Source organism: Chrysemys picta, chromosome 5 (assembly GCF_011386835.1).
Source record: "Chrysemys picta bellii isolate R12L10 chromosome 5, ASM1138683v2, whole genome shotgun sequence".
Classification (NCBI taxonomy): Eukaryota; Metazoa; Chordata; order Testudines; family Emydidae; genus Chrysemys; species Chrysemys picta.
In genome coordinates, this window is record NC_088795.1 from 30586364 (window position 1) to 30606585 (window position 20222).

Consider the following 20222-nt stretch of genomic DNA (forward strand, 5'->3'; position numbering starts at 1 on the left):
TATATTTCCTTGTGAAGAAAAGCCCTAACTTATTATTCTATCTTGGAGGAGATAAAGATTTTTGAAGTTTAAGGGGCCCCTGATTGACCCTTTCTTTTTTCATCCCTTTAAGGAGCAAATGCCCTGCTGTGATCTCAGGCAGGGGTCTACATCACTGGCTGTGGTGTAAGATGTAGCACCACCACCTGAGGCAGAAGCTGCCTCCACAGAAGAGACTGTTTATTCATAAAACAGCCACTGAAGCGCACCCTCAAAACTATTGGGACAATTCTGGAAATGGTTAATCACCTCCCAAATGCGAAAGAGGCTGACCGGGAGAAGACGAAAAGTACTTGTACTCCACCCACACAAAGGATGGTATAGCACTGAAGGGAGTGATGGGAAAAGGGGTGTTCCCTGGAGCATTTCCTTGGAAGCTCAGTCAGCTAAGTCAATTTATCCCAAACTCCCCACCCTCAGGCAGGACCATCCCTACTCTCTCAAAGACCCTCTGATCTGCTATTGTGACGGGATTAGAAAAAGACATACTGTAGTGTAGGCTTTATGCAGGACAGCATCTTCACATCTCCAAACTGACTTCACTAGACAGCTGAAATTCTGGTTTCCTCTCAAACCTTCCACTTAGACCCCACCCCTCTTAGTGGGGGGGGGGGGGGGGGAGAGGAGGAAATTTGACAGCTGCCCAAACCCTCAACACACACCTATGTTTTTAGGATCCCTCTGCCTTTTTCATCTCAGCTGTATTGCATCATGCTCCTATTGCCATATATAATGCTTCAAGTAGCAGAAGAGTGAAACTAACCAGGTGTAAGGAGCAAAACCTGTTTCTCTTCTCTCCTCACCCATAGTAGTCAGACACAGAATTTATGCCCCTGGTGCTTTTAAGGTAAGTGAAGCATGTGTTGGAGCACAGACTGCAACACCAAAACAAGGTGGCTGAGGTAATATCTTTTATTGGACCAACTTCTGTTGGGGAGAGACTCTTTTGAGCACTTTAGAGCTGTGTAAACTCAAAAGCTTCTCTTATCCACAGAAGTTGGTCCTATAAAAGATACTACCTCTCCCAACTTGTCTTCCTAATATCCTGGGACTGACATGGCTACAACAACACTACATACAACAATGCAAGGTACCAAATTTTGTCATTTGAAATGGAAACTCCACAAGATGAAGAAAAATGAAGTGCAACTTAACAGCAACATCTATTTCCTGAGCAAATGCAAGGAACAAAACATAACTCTTGACCTCTACATACAAAACTAAATACGCTGAACAGCTCTGGAGACGGACTTCATAAAACTGAGGAATCATTTACTGCACCTCACATACTCCAGGAAAGGACCACCTCAGACAAGGAATCACCATATGTTCCCACATACTGGAAGAAAAAAGATCATGCAAGAAATCTAAAACAACTATCAAGAAAAGCTGATGACAGCCATCCAACACAAATACAAGAAGTGGAACCAACTACTCCACAACCTACAAAACTCCATCTCCAGGAGAAACCATGGCACCAATACCTACTAAATGAACACTACATGATGCCCGAACCTCTATGGAGACTACTGCTAATTAACTGAATTATCTGCACTCTCTTAGGGTAGGTCTACACTGCAACTGACAACCCACAACTGGCCCGTGCCAGCAGACTCCGGCTCATAGGGTTTGGACTAAAGGTCCCTTTAACTGCGGTGCAGACATTTGGGTTTATCTGGGCTTCAGCTGCAGCTCTGGGACCCTCCCACCTCACAGGGTCCTAGAGCCCAGGCTCCAGCCCGAGCATCTACACCACAATTAAATAACCTCTTTGCCCAAGCACCAGCCAAGGGTCTTTAATTTCAGTGTAGAGATGCCCTGAGGGACTGAACTTCTGCTCTGCCACAGAACTTGATACCAGACTAAGAGCATGTCTACACTACAATCGATGACCTATGTAATTACTGCAGTGGCTCATGTCCACACTACCCTCTTTCTGTCAGTGATGTGCGTCCTCACCAAGAGCGCTTTCACTGACTGAAGAGGGGCCGTGTGTGTGCGTGGGGAGGGGAGGGGAGGGAAAGGAGAGTTCTGAGAGCCAGGCTTCTCACCTCTCCACTTCTAGGCGGGAGCAGGGGGAAAGCTGCCTGTGGTTTCTCGCCTCCAGCAGGGAGATCTGCACCCACAGTCCAGTCGGCTGCCGACCCCAGGGGACGGCAAGGCTTCCAGAAGGGAGCCCAAGTGGCAGCCCAAACCGGAAGCCTGGGTGGCAGCCTGGCTTATAGCAGAGACCCAATAGCAGCATGGCTGGGAGACGGCTTTCTTGTTAATTTCACGTCCCCAGCAGAATTTTAGCCAACACCAGATATAAGTAACACAACCACAGACAAGAGTCAAACTAACCAGGTGTAAGGAGCAAAACCTGTTTCTCTTCTCTCCTCACACATAGTAGTCAGACACAGAATTTATGTCCCTGGTGCTTTTAAGGCAAGTGAAGCACGTGTTGGAGCACAGACTGCAACACCAAAACACAGTCACTGTGTCACCCTAACTACACTGACAGAAGCCCTACGCCTCTCGTGGAGGTGGAGTTATATCATCAGTGTAGTAGGGCAATTACATCAGCAGAAGCAAGGCTGTAGTATAGACCAAGCCTCACGTGACTTTTTCTCTGTCCCCACCTTCCTTTCCTCCCTATGACTTGAGGGGTGTTAACACATTTCAAGGGACCATCTAGCTTGAAGTGGCCTGTTAACTACTTATGTAAACAATCAGTTTCATCTTGTATTTAGCTGTGACACTCTGAGGGGTAGTCTACCCCAGAAACGTTAGAGAGGCTATGGTGAGAGGCGGTAACTATGTCAGTGGGAGAAAGTCTCACGCCGACATAGTGCTGCTTATACCAGCTCTTAGGTCAATGTAACTTGCCTTGCTCAGGTGCATGGATTATTCACACCCCTGAGCAACGTAAATTATACCGAAGTGGTAGCGTAGACAAGCCCTGAATAAGTTTCCCAGTCCTGAAAGAGGGCTCTGTGTAAGCTCGAAAGCTTATCTTTCACCAGAAGTTGGTTCAATAAAAAAAAATATTACCTCAACCACCTTGTCTAATATCCTGGGACTGATACGGCTACAACACTGTGTACGCCAAAACAATTCATTCTTGGCCTTCACAGTTACCTTCAGAGGCCCACTGTCCTTTAAAATAGGCAAGTGACATTTTTTGTTAATTGTGGCTTTGCAAACAGTTTTTATGTTTAATCTCAAGAAGTATGGACAGATACTTTGTCACCACCATACTATACAGCTAGACCCCATTTGCTGAGACCCTAAAAGCCAGCTCCAGAGTCTAAAAGACTCCAAGTATGATGAAAGAATGATACATACTAGAGGATCAAAGTGACTGGAAGGCTATCAGTGCAATTTCTAGCAAGCTGAAAAGAAAAGGTTTAAAATTTGTGTGCTGAACACCAGTATTTCTTTGTGCAATCTGGGCCTTAATTCACTTTTTAGAAAAATATTTGCAGTTCACTCAACCAGGAACACACTGGAGTCCAAGAATTTTAAAGGTAATCTGCAAAAGTATTTTGAAACATTTTCCTTTTCACATTTTTTTTTCTTCGTGTTTAAAGATGGCCTGAAAAATTTTATTAGTCCTGGTCTATATTACAAAGTTAGGGTGACAGAAACTGCCTTGCGTCAACCTCGCTATGGAAATGTCTTCCCTTAAATTTGGCTCCCACCAATGTAAGTGCTTCTCTATGCCAAGTTAGTACTATAGCACCATATCCCCAAGCGGTGCAGAGTCATAATTGACGCAATTAGGTTAATGCAATGTCAGTATAGACACTGCTGCTTGAGTCAACTATTACTGGTTTTCAAGAACTGTCCCACAATGCCCCACACTGACAATACAATCGATACAAGTGCTCCTGGTAAGGAAGCATACCACTGACCTAGGCAGCCAATGTGTACACACACAAGCTATTTAATATCTGAAGTGGCTATATGCGGACATACATTGGCTTGACATTTTGTAGTGTAGACATGGCCTTAATCTTTAAGCTCAAATATCAGAAGTGTTATGGTCTTGCTGGAGAACCTGTGGGAGTTCTCAGGAATGTTTATTATAAGATGTAACACAGCAAGTGAAAGAGCCAGAGTAACAAAGCGTTCATTTATCCAAAATATTAGCCACTGTAGTTAACAACCTGTTAACAAAAATAGTGTCAGAAAATCCCTTTCCCACTTCTTTATCAACTTTCACTCTTTGCTCTTGCGATGCACCCTTTCACTATCTCTCCAGGAATAAGCCTTTTCTGAACTGAAGTATTTTATAAAAGAAGCATTACCACCAATTCAGCTGAAAATATGGTAACATCAGAAGGGTGGGTGGGTGTGAGAGAGCGAAATCCCTGATGTACACAATGGCCACAGTCAGCCTAGACAGGGCTGGAATTTCAAAAGTAGTAACGAGAAGAGAAAGTCTAAAAACCTTTCAGGCTTCTGTCATAAAGCAGCAAAAAAGAAACAAGCTCAAAGTTTGTGCTTCAAAGATGACCTACAAAGAGATATCTTATTGTCATCAATTGCTTTTTCCAGGATCTGTTCTACTGCTTAATACCCATTTTCTTATAACACCGCTTATTTGCCCAACCTTTTAACAAGCACAAATTCTCCCAATTCCTGTAACAAGCTCAAACCCTTGCCTCCAAATCACATGATAAAGGCAAACAGAGCAAATCATTGATCAAGATATAAACATCACAACAAGGATTGCTGTATAGTGGCAATTCCCACCTTACTTGGAAGGAAGCCATTTTAAGAAACCTCAGTGACTACTTTTAATACCTCAAATAGCTATATTGGTACTAAATAAATAAATACAGTGACTAAGAACTATGGGATCTCTTTTTCAGCTTGACATATTGAACCACCTTGGCATCTCAATATATTTCTTCTTAGGACCTCTTACTGAAGACCAATTCAATAGATGCACAGGAAAAGTAGTTTATTATAAGAATGCACTAGAGGTGGGAAAATCTGTTTAAAGTCTGTTGAGACATTTGATTAATTTAAGAGGACACTTAGTTGCTTCTGTCTTTGTATTGTTACAAAATCTAAAGTTACTAAAACTAAAAGATTAGACAAAACTTCTGTCCCATCCTGTCCCTAACAATTTGTATACTCCACATATATGTACACAGTGCTATCAGAGTCAATTTCACTATTTGCCTTGCATAACCAGTTTTCCTTTATTTGTGTAGGGTTCTCAAACAGCAACAGAATAAAACTTAAATTAGGAAAATGATAGAGCAAAAAATATTTGTTAGAGGCGCTCTGGAGCAAGACTAATTTTTAAAGTATGATTTCAAGTTACTAACCCTTTATCGGTGGTTAACGGACAACTTGCCTCAACAAAGCTGAAAGATATCCTGCTTCATTCATTCATTTATATATTTTAAACACACTGTCCCTCACTAGTGTCCTTTGGGCATTAAATGCAGTGTACATCCTCCATTTGAATCAGCTTTTTAATCCTGCTCCTGCACTCTCTCCAAAACTATTAGACTGAAGAAAAAACTTTTCCTGAACAATATTATGGCATCCTTGGTCCCACAGTGCACAAACAGATTATTAGTATTTTAATTTCCTTATTTTAAGAGTAGTTGCCATAAAAACGCATGTAAAAAGTTAATGCTGTCAGTTATAACATTTTCATCTATTTCTTCCCAAATACCAAAAGTCAGTATTCTGTTTTAATGTTAATTTAATCCTTAAACAAGAAAACAGTAGCTTCAAGGTGAAAACTGAAGACTCAATGAATTGAAGATTCTTTCCTAAAAAGTTACCCAAAAATACATAGCCTAATGTTTTCACGTATTCTAAAATACAACTTTAAAATGGTTGATGAAGTGCCAAGTCAATAGTAGATAGCCTTTGTAAATTAAAAAAAAAAGTAGTCTTATCCTAAATCCCAACTTTTAAGAACAAATTTCTATATGTTAGCAAGACCTGAAAGTCTATTTTTACTTACCTGCCAAGCCCCAAGTTTAATATTTTGGTTCACTTCAAAGAGCATGGTCCTTAACAAAGGAATCAAACCAGATCAGAAATTGAAAGAAAAATGCCTCTCCTTTGTGTGTTTGTGATGTCATCTGCTGAAAACAATGAACTCTGACCTTGGCAGGTAAAATTTCTACAGACTTGCAAGTTAGACTGAATCAGGTATGTACACTTACAGTGTTCTGAGGTCTTGGACTTGCATTTTGCAGCCCTGGACTAGTGCCAAGCACATACTATAAGGAAGCACGGAGTTTCAAAGTCTGATCTGTTGCACCACAAAAGCTAGAAACTGATGTCCGGATGAGCTTGCCATGCTTGGAAAGCATCTCAGAATCCCAAATTACAGATAAAGGATTCATCTAACTATAATTGTCTCAGATGGCAACTGCTGAAAATCAAGTCAACTGTAAACAGAACAAATTTGGACGCATATCTTGCAGCCCTGGTTTGGCTATGCTAGTCAAAAATGGTTATTTCCAACCACTAACCTTGGACAGGAAAGATTTGAACTCCTGGACATATGACTAATAATAAAAAAGTGTTTATTAAGACAGTGCTTAAAAACTATCCAAGAATGCAGCCCCATTTTGTTAGTCCCTACACTTCAAAAATCTTACAATCTAAATAGACTTCTTGGTACAAAATTACTTTTAAAAATGTGCTAAGGCTCCAAGATATCAGATTAAGTATAGATTATGCATTTGAGAGTTTGTCTTGATTTATACTTGACAAATTGCTCAGACCTCAAGAAGTCTGAGTTCAGGATGCATTTCACTTGTATGCACTGGTGACAAAGCATACCAGGGAGTCACCCAGCTGCATTTTAAATTTAAGTTATATCATCTACGGTTACAGTGGAAACAAGTTTTGGTGGCAAGTTTACCAGAAACTATTTTGGAAGTGTTTTAAGAGTGTCATTTTAATTCAAATCTACACATTCTCCTACTTAAATCAACAGTTTTGAATTTAAGAGTTTTGTTATTCTTGAATGTAAGCAATAAATTAAGACACAGTAACCACATTATGCTCCTGTTAGATAACCAAACTAGTAAGTCAAGCCACCAGACCTCCACAGTAAGAGTGTCAAGTTACTGTAATATTTAAGAAAAAATATGGCAAACCCTAATCACTGTATCCAAAATTGACATTTTCAGTGTATGATTTAACAGCACTATGAGTTTCTGGTTTGTTGGCAAGCTGTAAAGTGATAAAGACAAAAATAATCCATCCAGTCTCAAAATATTTAAAATGCCATAATGCTTGTAAATACAGATCAACACCAATTTAGAGCTTAAGCTATTTATCTTTAATCATACTTGTCATTAAGACCCCAACAGTTTGGGAGCTTGGATGCTGCACTATAACACTAAACCTTTGTTCCACAGGAAGGTCGCAACTGAAATTGAGAAGATTTACAAGTTACCTAAACTCTACCTTCTGCCACTAACCTTCCTCTTTGGAAAGGTTAAGCTTCCATCACCCCAACATTTTTTTTGAGTTAGCTGTAAAGTTACTCCACCCTGCTGGATTGTGCAAGGATGAAATTCTCAATAGATCATCACACAACAGTCTTCCGCCCCCAATAAAGCAAGAGATGAGGTAAAAAGCCATTCCTCTACGACATTATGAAACGGTGGGTTTCCAAGGGGAAGTGGAAATCTAGAGGAATAGGAGCAGCTGCTGCTGTGCAGAGTGAGTTGACGGGAGCGTGGACGTGTGTGTGTGATGTTATTGCAGAAAGCAAGAGACCCGGAAAGAGCCTGAACTAGGCAAACCCGCCGCCATCTTACAATGCGGGAAAGAAGTTACACGCCAGGGAAGAGAAACCAAATCTGGCCGGGAGGCGGATTCCCCCTCGGGAAGGAGCGACCCAGCACTGACTGTCCCTGCGATGTAAATACAGCCACAGCACAGCCGGGGAATCAGTAACAGCAGCAGCGCAAGAGATGGAGGCGAGAAGCCGACACCATCTCCGCGCCGGGTGACACTGACATTTAGAGCCTTTGCCCGGGCCCTCCAGACAACCCACAGCCTCCCCGCGGGGCCACCGCCACCTTCCCGGTGACTGCGACAAAAAGGGCTCCCGGGCGACATCACCCACCCTCCCCACCTCGCCCCGCACAGCAGCCCGGGCCCCGGAAGGAGATCAGGCCCCTGCTCTTCACCGCGAGAGGGGGGGGGGGGAGAAGAAGAGAGAGAAGAGTCATCCGCCCCGGCCGGAGGCCTCCCTCACTCCCCACCCAGAGCCGGGGGCACCGCGCACACACCAGGCAACATCCTCCCCACACCCCCCGTGCGGGACCCAATAACCCCGAGCGACAGCAACACCAACACCACCCCAGAGACTCGCCCCTGCCGGGGCCTGACGCGCAGCCCCGGCGTCGGCGGGGGGGGGGGGGGGGTAAGCAGCGCCGTCTCCCCGGCCCGGCCCTCGCTCACCTTGTTGATGCGTTTGAGCGCCATTGTGTGTGTGTGCGCCGCCGCCGCCCGCCGGGCCTGTCTCTGCGCCGCGGTGACTCCGGGCTCCGCTCGCGCTGAGGGGGGAGGGGGATAGTTGCGTCTCTCCTTCCTCCGGAAACAGCCAGGGGCGCCCGCCCGAACGGAGCGCAGCCGCCCACAGCCTCCTCCCGACGGGCGGGTCCGGCCCCTTCTCCGGAGAGCGCTGCCTGCCGCCGCCTCGGAGAGGACAGACGATGAGCTGAGCTGAGCTGAGCTGAGCCGCCGCCGCCACGGAAGAAATCGAGCTCAGCCCCCTTGCACACCCGCCGCCGGTGGCGAGGCGAGGAAGAAAGGAGGGGACAGCAGGCACCGCCCCCTGCTCCCGGGGGCGGGTCACTGAGGAACCTCGTCTGCACCCCCCCTCACTGGAGCAGGGAGGGACGCGCTAACCGCCGCCGCCGCCTGGGAATCCGCGCACGCGCTACCAAGACTGATGGCAGGGGGGCGGTCGGGGGGCTTCAGACGCGTGCAAGTTGCGCGCACGCGCCTTCTAGTGCTGCGGGGGTGGGGGAATGAAGAGGAGGGGAGGCTCGTGGGGCCTCTCTCACGAGAGTAAGCCCGCACGCGTGCCTGTTCTGGGGAGGGGCAAGAGGCGCCGCTTCTCCAATCAGAATCCCGTCCTTCCCTCTTCGCAGACAATGTGAAACCGGCGCATTAGGCAGGGCCCAGTTTCCCCCTGCGCTTGAGTAGGCGGTTTGTCCGTCGCTTTGCGGGCTACGGAGTAGCCCACACAGCGAAGGCTCTTGCCGGGCCTGCGATTTTCCTGCGTGCCCGGCTCGTGGTCACTCCTTAGTCCCCGCCCCGGGGGTTTGTCTGTGCGTGTACACAAAATGGCCGTCGAGACCGGATCTGCGTTCGTGTTTGGCTCACCTCGTACTGGTATCCCTCCGCTCAGCCGCTGTGAAGGGGAAACAAACCCCGGCGGCGCTAGAGGAGGAGTGGCACGAATGCCCCTCCCCTTCCTGTTTGTATCCCTGGACCCGGGGTGTGTTTCCAGGTCCGTGTACGTCCAGTATAGACGCAGCAGGTTTGTACCTCGGTGGAGTCGAGGTCAGGCCTGTCCCCAGCTGCGTTCACCTGTCCAGTTACACCGGGGTACAGTTACGCTGCCTTGCTTGCTAGGATGGCTGGATGTACAGACACACCTTGGTTAGGGTTGCTAACTTTCTAATTACATAAAACCCAACACCCTTGTTTTGCCCTGAGGTCCTGCCCCTTCTCCGAGGCCCCACCCCTGCTCACTCCATCCCCCATCCGTCCATCTCTCCCCCATCCTCACTCGCTCATTTTCACCAGGAGGGGGTGAGGCTCTGGCTGGGGCTGAGGGGTTTGGGGTGCAGGAGGGGGCTTGGGGCTGAGGGATTCGGCATGTGGGAGGGTGTGCTGAGCTTGGGATGGGGTGCTGGGCATAGGCTCCAGGAGGTGCAGAATGGGGTTCAGGGATGGCGATTTCGGGTACAGGCTCGGGGCTTCCGGGAAGAAGCCAGCATGTCTCTCTGGCTCCTAGGCAGAGGCGTGGTGAGGTGGTGCCAAGCACTGCCCCTGCCCGCAGGCGCTGCTCCTGCAGCCAGCACTCAGGCCGGGGGCAGAACGTGGAGCCCCAGTGGCCACCCCTATGTCTAGGAGCCAGAGGGACATGCCTGCTGCTTCCTGGGAGCTGCACAGAGCTGGGTAAGCCTGCCAGCCCCATGCCAACTGGACTTTTAATGGCCCAGTCAGCAGTGCTGATCAGAGCTACCAGGGTCCCTTTTCAACCAGGTGTCCTGTTCAAAAACCAGGCAGGTGGGAACCCTAACCTTGCTTGCTGTGACAGCAGCTCTGTGGCTCCCAATCCTTGCATAGCCTTAGTCCTTCAGCGGCTCTTAATTCCCACTTCCTGTGGGCCATGTCTGACCCCCTCTCCATACGTGCCACTGTGCTCAGCAATTAAAGAGTTAAAGGTGACATTATTACGCTTTATAATTAGGCCTGGTCCACACTAACCCCCCATTTCGATCTAAGGTACGCAAATTCAGCTACGTTAATAACGTAGCTGAATTTGAAGTACCTTAGTTCGAACTTACCGCGGGTCCAGACGTGGCAGGCAGGCTCCCCCGTCGATGCCGCGTACTCCTCTCGCCGAGCTGGAGTACCGGCGTCGACGGCAAGCACTTCCGGGATCGATCTGGGATCGATTGCTTACCACCAGACCTGGAGGTAAGTGTAGACCTACCCTTAGCTCCTGAATGAGAATAGATGTGGACAAATTGGAGAAAGTCCAGTGAAGAACAACAAAAATGAATAAAGGTCTAGAAAACGTGACCTATGAGGGAAAATTGAAAAAAATGGGTTTGTTTAGTCTGGCGAAGAGAAGATTGAGAGGAGACATGATAACAGTTTTCAAGTACATAAGAGCTTGTTACAAAGAGGAGAGAGAAAAAAATATTCTTAACCTCTGAAGATAGGACAAGATGCAATGGGCTTAAATTGCAGCAAGGTCAGTTTAGTTTCCAATTTGTCGGGGTAGTTAAACACTAGTATAAATTATCTAGGGAGGGTGTGGAATCTCCATAATTTAAGATTTTTAAGAGCAGGTTAGAAAATAGCTGTCAGTGACAGGTTTCAGAGTGGTAGAGCCATGTTAGTCTGTATCAGCAAAAAGAACGAGGAGTCCTTGTGGCACCTTAGAGACTAACAAATGTATTTGGGCATAAGCTTTTGTGGGCTAAAACCCACTTCATCAGATGCATGCAGTGGAACATACAGAAGGAAGATATATATATATACAGAGAACATGAAAAAATGGGGGTTGCCATACCAGTTAATTTAATGGTGTCCAGTTTGCAAATTAATTCCAGTTCTGCAGTTTCTCGTTGGAGTCTGTTTTTGAAGTTTTTTTGTTGAAGAACTGCCACTTTTAGGTCCGTAATTGAGTGTCCAGGGAGGTTGAAGTGTTCTCTGACTGGTTTTTGCGTAGAGACTGTCCAGTTTGGCCAATGTACCTGGCAGAGGGGCATTGCTGGCACATGATGGCATATATCACATTGGTAGATGTACAGGTGAACGAGCCCTTGATGGTGTGGCTGATGTGATTAGGTCCTATTCAAGGGACATACCTATTCAAGGGACACCATCATAGGACCTAATCACATCAGTCACAGCCGCCGCTGCCACCACGCACCACAGAGACCAGGTCAGGCCGGCTCTGCAGCTGTGCTGCCCCAGGAGCTCACAGCCCCACCGCCTGGCGCATTGTGCCGGCGGTGGAGCGAGCGAGCTGAGGCTGCGGGGAAGAAGGGACAGTGGGGGAAGGGCTGGGGGTGAGCCTCCCGGGCCAAGCCGGGCAGGATGGTCCCACGGGCCGTAGTTTGCCCACCCCTGGTCTAGATAATACTTAGTGTTGCAATGAGTTCAGGGGCCTGGACTAGACCTCTCACTGGAGGTCCTTCCAGTCCTACAATTCTATGATGGGAGTTCACATATCAAAGGACTATTATTTCAGGCTGCCTGCAGACCAAGACCAAGGCAGACAACACTTTTGGAAGGCTACCTTTGTTAACCATGAGGACTAGAAACCTTATTAAAAAAACAGTTTAGATTTGGAAGAATCTGACTCTGCCCCTTCATTCACAAATGTGTCAAATGGGCAATGTGTTTGACACCTCTTCTCTGCAGTGAGTGACTTAAGTAAATATTAAGTCCTGATGTCTCCAAGTAACAAAATAGAGCTTGTTTTATGTGATCACAATTTATCTTGGGCTCCTGTATGATCTTCAGAGAATGGGGTCAGCAGAAAGTCAAGTCTCTGGAGAAGGCTAGGTGCATGTTGCACACAGAGGCTCCTCTGAGAATGGAACATGAGGTCCCTTTAGGGTGACCAAACTCCCAATATTAGGGCCTTCATCTTATATAGGCAACTATGCCTCCCTCCAAAAAAGTGTCCCAATTTTTTGTACTTGCTATCTGGTCACCCTAGGGCCCTTGCAGCAAGAGCTGGGAGGATGCTGGGAATGGAATAAGAAGCCATCTGTAGGAGGGCAGGTATGATGCGGAGACTTGGCTTATTTATTTTACAAGAACATCATAATAGTAAAGCCAAAAATACAATTGTATGCCTGCCTCTTTAGGGGGCAGAGCTGTGGCTCAAGCAAATATTTTAAAAAGGGTCTTCACCCTTCCAAGATTTTGAAAATGACACCTACTTCAAGCCTTATGTCCATTTCTGTTCTAGAAATGGGGGGTGATACCTGGATCCACATGCACTTAGAGCCATTCTCTCTGGAATTAACTTGATTATCACACCAAGATCCATGGACTACTCTAAGTCTCCCAGAACACTTTCAATGACCCATGGAGCTGTATCTTTTATCCTGGTGGAGTATCTGGTCTGTTTAAAGGTTTATAGAGCCTTTTTTTATATAGGTAACTCAGAACAAGGCTGCTTTCTAACTTTGAGATGCTTCTATTTGTGTAAATTCAATTATACACCTCTACCCCGATATAACGTGACCCGATATAACACGAATTCGGATATAACACGGTAAAGCAGTGCTCGGGGGGGGGGAGGGGAGAGAGAGGCAGAGCTGTGCTCTCTGGTGGATCAAAGCAAGTTGGATATAACGTGGTTTCACCTATAACATGGTAAGATTTTTAGGCTCCCGAGGACAGCGTTATATCGAGATAGAGGTGTACTTAGATTTTTGAGGCAAGAACCTTATCCCATTTTGGTGAAGTAGCAAACATGTAAGAGGACAAAATCAAACTGCAAACTGACCTGGAAAGATTAGAGAAACGGAGTTTTCAGAAAATTATGGGAGGTTCACTATTAACAACTGTGATGTCCAGGGAAAATAAATAACCAGCATAGATACATAATTGAGGAGCATAACCAAACAACCATATCCATTTCAGTGATTTCAGTTTGTTTTCATTATGTTGTCTTTAGTATTGCTCTGATATTACTTTTCTGTTTACACAAGGAGTCTAGTTGCTGCAGAAGAGGTGTGGGAACAGGAGGGGAAGTGTCCACAAGAAAATCTCAGTCTTTAAAAATGTTTCCCAATATAAAAAAGTTTGAGAAGAACTGGGTTATAGGGTAAACACATTGAAAACAATATTCTGCCTTATAAAATTAAATGTTTTTTAATATGGGACTGATATGTCGCTGTTAAGGGATTTTAGCAAGTGTGGCCCTAGGGAAAAAAAAGATGTTTTTCTATGTGATAAATTTGATCCATTCCTAGCATCATCTTTGCTCCTATTCCTTTTGTTACCCAGCCTCTTGCATCAGCACTATACCATATAATCATTATTACTGTATTCCACAGATGTGGTCCAAACCACATCTTTCATTAGTGTCTCTACAATGTTTTGGGCCATTACTATAGAATACCTTACTGTTACTTATAGCTTGTTGTAATCCTGAAAGTGAATAATTTTGGAGAAATCAGTAAAATTCCAACCATCCATTTTTGAAAAAAATTCACTAACAGTTTTTAGACACTTTTTTCATGTGGGATACTCAAAAATTGTTCTATTTTGAAAACTGAAATCTGGCTTCTGATTAGCCATCTTTGAAGATGTCATGCTTTGCTATTTTACAATAAAATGGTTGAGAAATAAATTATAAATGAGTGAAAATATAGCATGCATCTGTGTAATTTTTCTTGCTAATTTAAGTGTGCAATTATGGTTATCCTGGTAAACATCTTGTTTTTGTGTGCTATTTCAAAGATCACACATCAAAGTAAAAACATATTTGAAAGTGTGATCTCATGTACATGTGATAAAATAAAAATAACTACTGAGAATGGTTTCATTTGTGGTCATTTATTTGTAATAGATTTTCATTTCTGAAAATATTGTCATGTTAGGTGAATATACATGATTAAATAAAAAATAGGTAGTTTGTATGCTCAATAGTTTTTATTTAAAAGCAATTAAATTAAATACATAGTAGTATGTTAGTGTAACACGATACTTGAGATTTTAATTCACAAAAGCAAGGACATTTAAAGTTATGTTATTAATTTATTTAGAGTTATAAAAAAATAAAAACGGGACACTGTCCAAGGTTTTAGCTCCCCTGCCATAAATTACAAAAACATATAATATTAAACCACTGGCAGAACAAACTCTCTCCTACCAGTCTGATTTCTCTCAAATCTTTTAGCAATGCTATATATATTTATCAGCTTTCAAAATTATCATGAATAGTCAGTAACTCATTGATCTCAACAAGAATAATGAAGTTAGTAAAGACTAGTTGTGCAAGTAAGGGTTTACAGGTTCAGGCCCTATTATGAAAGCCTTTGCAGAGCTTTGCAATGCTGACATAAAGTAATGAAGATAACACCAAATGAAGTAATGGAAAATACTAGTGAGACAAGTTATGATTGCTGTAGGAACAATGAACATGGATTTCCTGATGTATATACATTTAGCATTTCAACCTTAATGTATTTGCCTATAAATATTAGTACTCTGAATTTGGTTCATTTTATTTTGACTTTTAAGATCAATCCTAAAAAAATGATGGTGGGATTGTCACATATGTAATTTAGCCAATCCCTACATAGCTATGATTTGTTCATTTATATACCACCATGATATTTATTTAAAAGTTGCAAAAGAAGTAGTATTTTTTTCCTCAGACATTGAAATACTGAGTTCCTAGCCACAATGTCATATTTGTGAATGAGAGCCTCCAACATCATAGCTGTGAGATATGACTTGCTTGTTAAATAGTTGAGTACTAAACTATATATTGCAGCACTGTTTTAAAAACAATTTATAAACAACAATAAAAAACCACACATCTCTCATCAGGTATCTTCATAACATCTCAAACATGCTGGAATACTTTACCGCTGTCAAACCTGTATTAAATATTGTGTAAGTTGAATTACATGTATAGGAAATACTTATGTAGTGATACAGTAGCCATTGTCCACATTTTGCTACTTTATCATCTTCTACAGAGCCACACTAAGAGCCAAATTCTGAAATTCTTACTCCAGCAAAAGTCTAATTACATGACAAGTTTGAAGTTTTAAATCCAAACAGTTTTTGAGTCATGGAAGGGCATTTGAACAATTTTCTTGTAGTGGGAAAACCCATCAAGTTTTTATACACTAGTAACTTAAAAATTATGGAAGAGATTTTCTTCAAAATGTCTATAGACACACAAAAAAGGACAATTCAATTTCAAGAATACCTTCTCAACCATGACTACAGCCATATCTGGAGCATTGCTACAATAAAACTAGAAGCGATGGCCTAAAGCTAAGAAAGGAAAAGTTTAAACTAGACAGGGGGGAATCTTAAAAGTACAAGCCTAGAACAGTAGAACAGATTTACAGTGGAGTTGGTTGGGGTACTCTCAGTTCAAATATTCAAAAACGTATGTAAGACTGCTCAGTATGTGCAATGTGGGGATAAAAAATGCTGTAAAATGCAGTGAGGTGTGAGTCAGATGGGGCAGTCAGTGTTATGGGAGTAGCTGTGACTCCACATTCAGATAGATTACACCACCCAACTGCTCATTGGACCTCAGTTCTCCCTATAATGTCTGGTCTTTGTTTTGTTTTCAAATAGGCAAAAACTGATATTACTGTTAGATCCCACAGTAGAATCTATAATCTGAGGACAATGCATCTGCACTTGATCCAAAGACCATTTAAATCAGCAGGAGACATCTTGGGGAAAAAAATATATAACTGTGAAGTAAAGTGGATAATTTAGTTCTTTGTAGACAGAAATACTATTCTTCCATTATATGTGGCACTAGAGAGAGAAATTAGATTAGCGAAGATTTTTGAGATTCAGGAGGTTTAAAATCTTGGTAGTACACCTCTACCCCAATATAACGCGACCCTGATATAACACGAATTCGGATATAATGCTGTAAAGCAGCACTTGGGGGAGCGGGGTGGGGCTGCGCACTCCAGCGGATCAAAGCAAGTTTGATATAATGCGGTTTCACCTATAACGCGGTAAGATTTTTTGGCTCCCGAGGACAGCATTATATCGGGGTATAATGTTACTTGACACTTAGCCCTGGTCTACACTACGAGTTTAGGTCGACTTTAGCAGGGTTAAATCGAATTAAGCCTGGACACGTCCACACGACGAAGCCCTTTCTTTCGACTTAAAGGGCCCTTTAAACCGGTTTCTTTACTCCACCTCCGACGAGGGGATTAGCGCTAAAATCGGCCTTTGCGGGTCGGATTTGGGGTAGTGTGGACGGAATTCGACGTTATTGGCCTCTGGGAGCTATCCCACAGTGCTTCATTGTGACCGCTCTGGACAGCACTCTCAACTCAGATGCACTGGCCAGGTAGACAGGAAAAGCCCCGCGAACTTTTGAATTTAATTTCCTGTTTGCCCAGCGTGGAGAGCACACTTGACCACGCAGAGCTCATCAGCACAGGTAACCATGATGGAATCCCAGGATCGCAAAAGAGCTCCAGCATGGACAGAACGGGAGGTCCAGGATCTGCTCGCCATATGGGGAGACGTATCAGTGCTAGCTGAACTCCGTAGCAGTAAACGAAATGGCAAAATATTAAAAAGGTCTTAAGGCCATGAAGGACAGAGGCCATAACAGGGACGCACAGCAGTGCTGCGTGAAAATTAAGGAGCTAAGGCAAGCCTACCACAAAGCCAGAGAGGCAAACGGAAGGTCTGGGGCAGAGCCGCAAACATGCCGCTTCTACGCGAAGCTGCATGCCATTCTAGGGGGTGCAGCCACCACTACCCCAACCGTGTGCTTTGACTCCGTCAATGGAGAAACACGCAACAGGGAAGCAGGTTCGGGATATGCGGAAAATGATGATGATGATGAAGACAATGAAGATAGCTCACAGCAAGGAAGCGGAGAAACCGGTTTCCCCAACAACCAGGATAAGTTTATCACCCTGGACCTGGAACCAGTAACCCCCGAACTCACCCAAGGCGTGCTCCCAGACCCAGAGGGCATGCAAGGGACCTCTGGTGAGTGTACCTTTGTAAATATCACACATGGTTTAAAAGCAAGCATGTTTAATGATTAATGATTAATTGGCCCTGTCAATCGCGGCCAGTACAGCTACTGGAAAAGTCTGTTAACGTGTATGGGGATGGAGCAGAAATCCTCCAGGGACATCTCCAGAAAGCTCTCCTTCATGTACTCCCAAAACCTTTGCAAAAGGTTTCTGGGGAGGGCTGCCTTATCCCGTCCGCCATGGTAGGACACTTTACCACGCCAGGCCAGTAGCACGTAGTCTGGAATCATTGCATAACAAAGCATGGCAGGGTATGGTCCCGGTGTTTGCTGGCATGCAGACAACATCCATTCCTTATCTCTCTTTGTTATCCTCAGGAGAGTGATATCATTCACTGTCACCTGGTTGAAATGGGGTGATTTTATTAAGGGGGCATTCAGAGGTGCCCGTTCCTGCTTGGCTAAACAGAAATGTTCCCCGCTGTTAGCCACGCGGTGGGTGGGTGTGTCTGTGTGAAGGGATCATCCCAGAGAATTGCATGTGTATGGGGGGGTAGTTGGGTTTGTGCTGCATGTTAACCCGGAAACCCCAGCCCCTCCTTTTACATTGCAAACCCATTTTAAATGGCCAACACAACGGGTCCTTGGTATGGGAAATGAGGGCGCTACTGTTTGAAGCTATTCCCACCTGTTATGAGGGTTACAAAAGCCAAAAGACTGTGGCTTACCATGGCTGCCTGCAAGCCGAATTCTGTTGCCTGGCACCGCGTGAGTGATCTCTCACACCAAACCGGCAGGCCCTCAATATAAGAGGAAAAATGCAACCTTGTAATGAAAGCATATGTGCTGTGTAATATGAACAGCAAAATTTAACGTGAAAGAGTGTACCCATTGTTCTCTAAAATGTGTCTTTTTAACCACCTCTCCCTTGTCCTCCACCAGCTGCAAATGTTTCTCCTTCGCAGAAGCTAGCAAAGATTAGAAGGAGAAAACGGCGGACTCGGGATGATATGTTCACAGAGCTCCAGATGTCCTCCCACGCTGAAAGAGCACAGCAGAATGCGTGGGATGGCCGGGAAAGGTACATGATGCTCGCATATTCAGGCACTCTGGTCTGTTTCAAAAGCTGGAGGAAGGGACTTTCTTCCCGGACCAGAAAATAACCGTTGGGGATGTTGAAACCGTTGGGGATGTTTAAAGTTTTAAACTGCAGTGTGTCCTTTTCCTTCCCTCCTCCCGCACCCCTCTTGGGCTACCTTGGCAATTATCCGCCTAGTTGTGTGATGAATTAATAAAGAATGCATGAATGTGAAGTAACAATGACTTTATTGCCTCTGCAAGCGGTGCTCGAAGGGGGGAGGGGAGGGTGCGGTGGTTGGTTTACAGGGAGGTAGACTGAACGGGGTGGGGGGGGCGGAGGGTTCATCAAGGAGAAACAAACAGAAGTTTCACACCGTAGCCTGGCCAGTCACAAAATTGGTTTTCAAAGCTTCTCTGATGCGCAACGCACCCTGCTGTACTCTTCTAACCGCCCTGGTGTCTGGCTGCGCGTAATCAGTGGCCAAGCGATTTGCCTCAACCTCCCACCCCAGCATAAATGTCTCCCCCTTACTCTCACAGATATTGTGGAGCGCACAGCAAGCAGCAATAACAATGGGGATATTCTTTTCGCTGAGGTCTGAGTGAGTCAGTAAGCTGCGCCAGCGCGCTTTTAAACGTCCAAATGCACATTCCACCACCATTTAGCACTTGCTCAGCCTGTAGTTGAACAGGTCCTGACTACTGTCCAGGCTGCCTGTGTACGGCTTCATGAGCCATGGCATTAAGGCGTAGGCTGGGTCCCCAAGGATCACGATAGGCATTTCAACATCCCCAATGGTTATTTTCTGGTCCGAGAAGAAAGTCCCTTCCTCCAGCTTTTGAAACAGACCAGAGTGCCTGAATATGCAAGCATCATGTACCTTTCCCTGCCATCCCACGTTGATGTTGGTGAAACGTCCCTTGTGATCCACCAGGGCTTGCAGCAGCATTGAAAAGTACCCCTTGCGGTTTATGTACTCGGTGGCTTGGTGCTCCGGTGCCAAGATAGGGATATGGGTTCCGTCTATCGCCCCACCACAGTTTGGGAATCCCATTGCAGCCAAACCATCCACTATGGCCTGCACGTTTCCCAGAGTCATTACCCTTGATATCAGCAGGTCTTTGATTGCCCTGGCAACTTGGATCACAGCAGCCCCCACAGTAGATTTGCCCACTCCAAATTGATTCCCGACTGACTGGTAGCTGTCTGGCGTTGCAAGCTTCCACAGGGCTATCGCCACTCGCTTCTCAACTGTGAGGGCTGCTCTCATCCTGGTATTCTGGCGCTTCAGGGCAGGGGAAAGCAAGTCACAAAGTTCCATGAAAGTGCCCTTACGCATGCGAAAGTTTCGCAGCCACTGGGAATCGTCCCAGACCTGCAACACGATGCGGTTCCACCAGTCTGTGCTTCTTTCCCTGGCCCAGAATCGGCGTTCCACGGCATGAACCTGCCCCAGTAACACCATGATTTGCACATTGCTGGGGCCCGTACCTTGTGTGAGGGCTGTGTCCATGTCAATTTCCTCATCACTCTCGTCACCGCGCTGCAATTGCCTCATCGGCTGGTCCTGGTTTTGCTTTGGCATGTCCTGGCTCTGCATATATTCCAGGACAATGCGCGTGGTGTTCATAGTGC

At 45.2% G+C, this 20222-nt stretch overlaps 1 protein-coding gene across 2 annotated transcripts in view; it reads right to left on the reverse strand.

Annotated features, from left to right (window-relative positions):
• Positions 1-9742, reverse strand: part of UBE2D3 (ubiquitin conjugating enzyme E2 D3) — a 28873-nt gene extending 19131 nt beyond the window's left edge. The window contains exon 1 of one of the 2 annotated variants that reach the window (XM_005287861.5): positions 8485-9742. In XM_005287861.5, coding sequence (XP_005287918.1) covers positions 8485-8508 — 24 coding nt within the window. In that variant the 5' untranslated portion in view covers positions 8509-9742. The remainder of the gene's footprint in view (positions 1-8484) is intronic. The other variant, XM_005287860.5, reaches the window with a different exon arrangement.
• Between the last annotated feature and the right edge of the window lie 10480 nt (positions 9743-20222).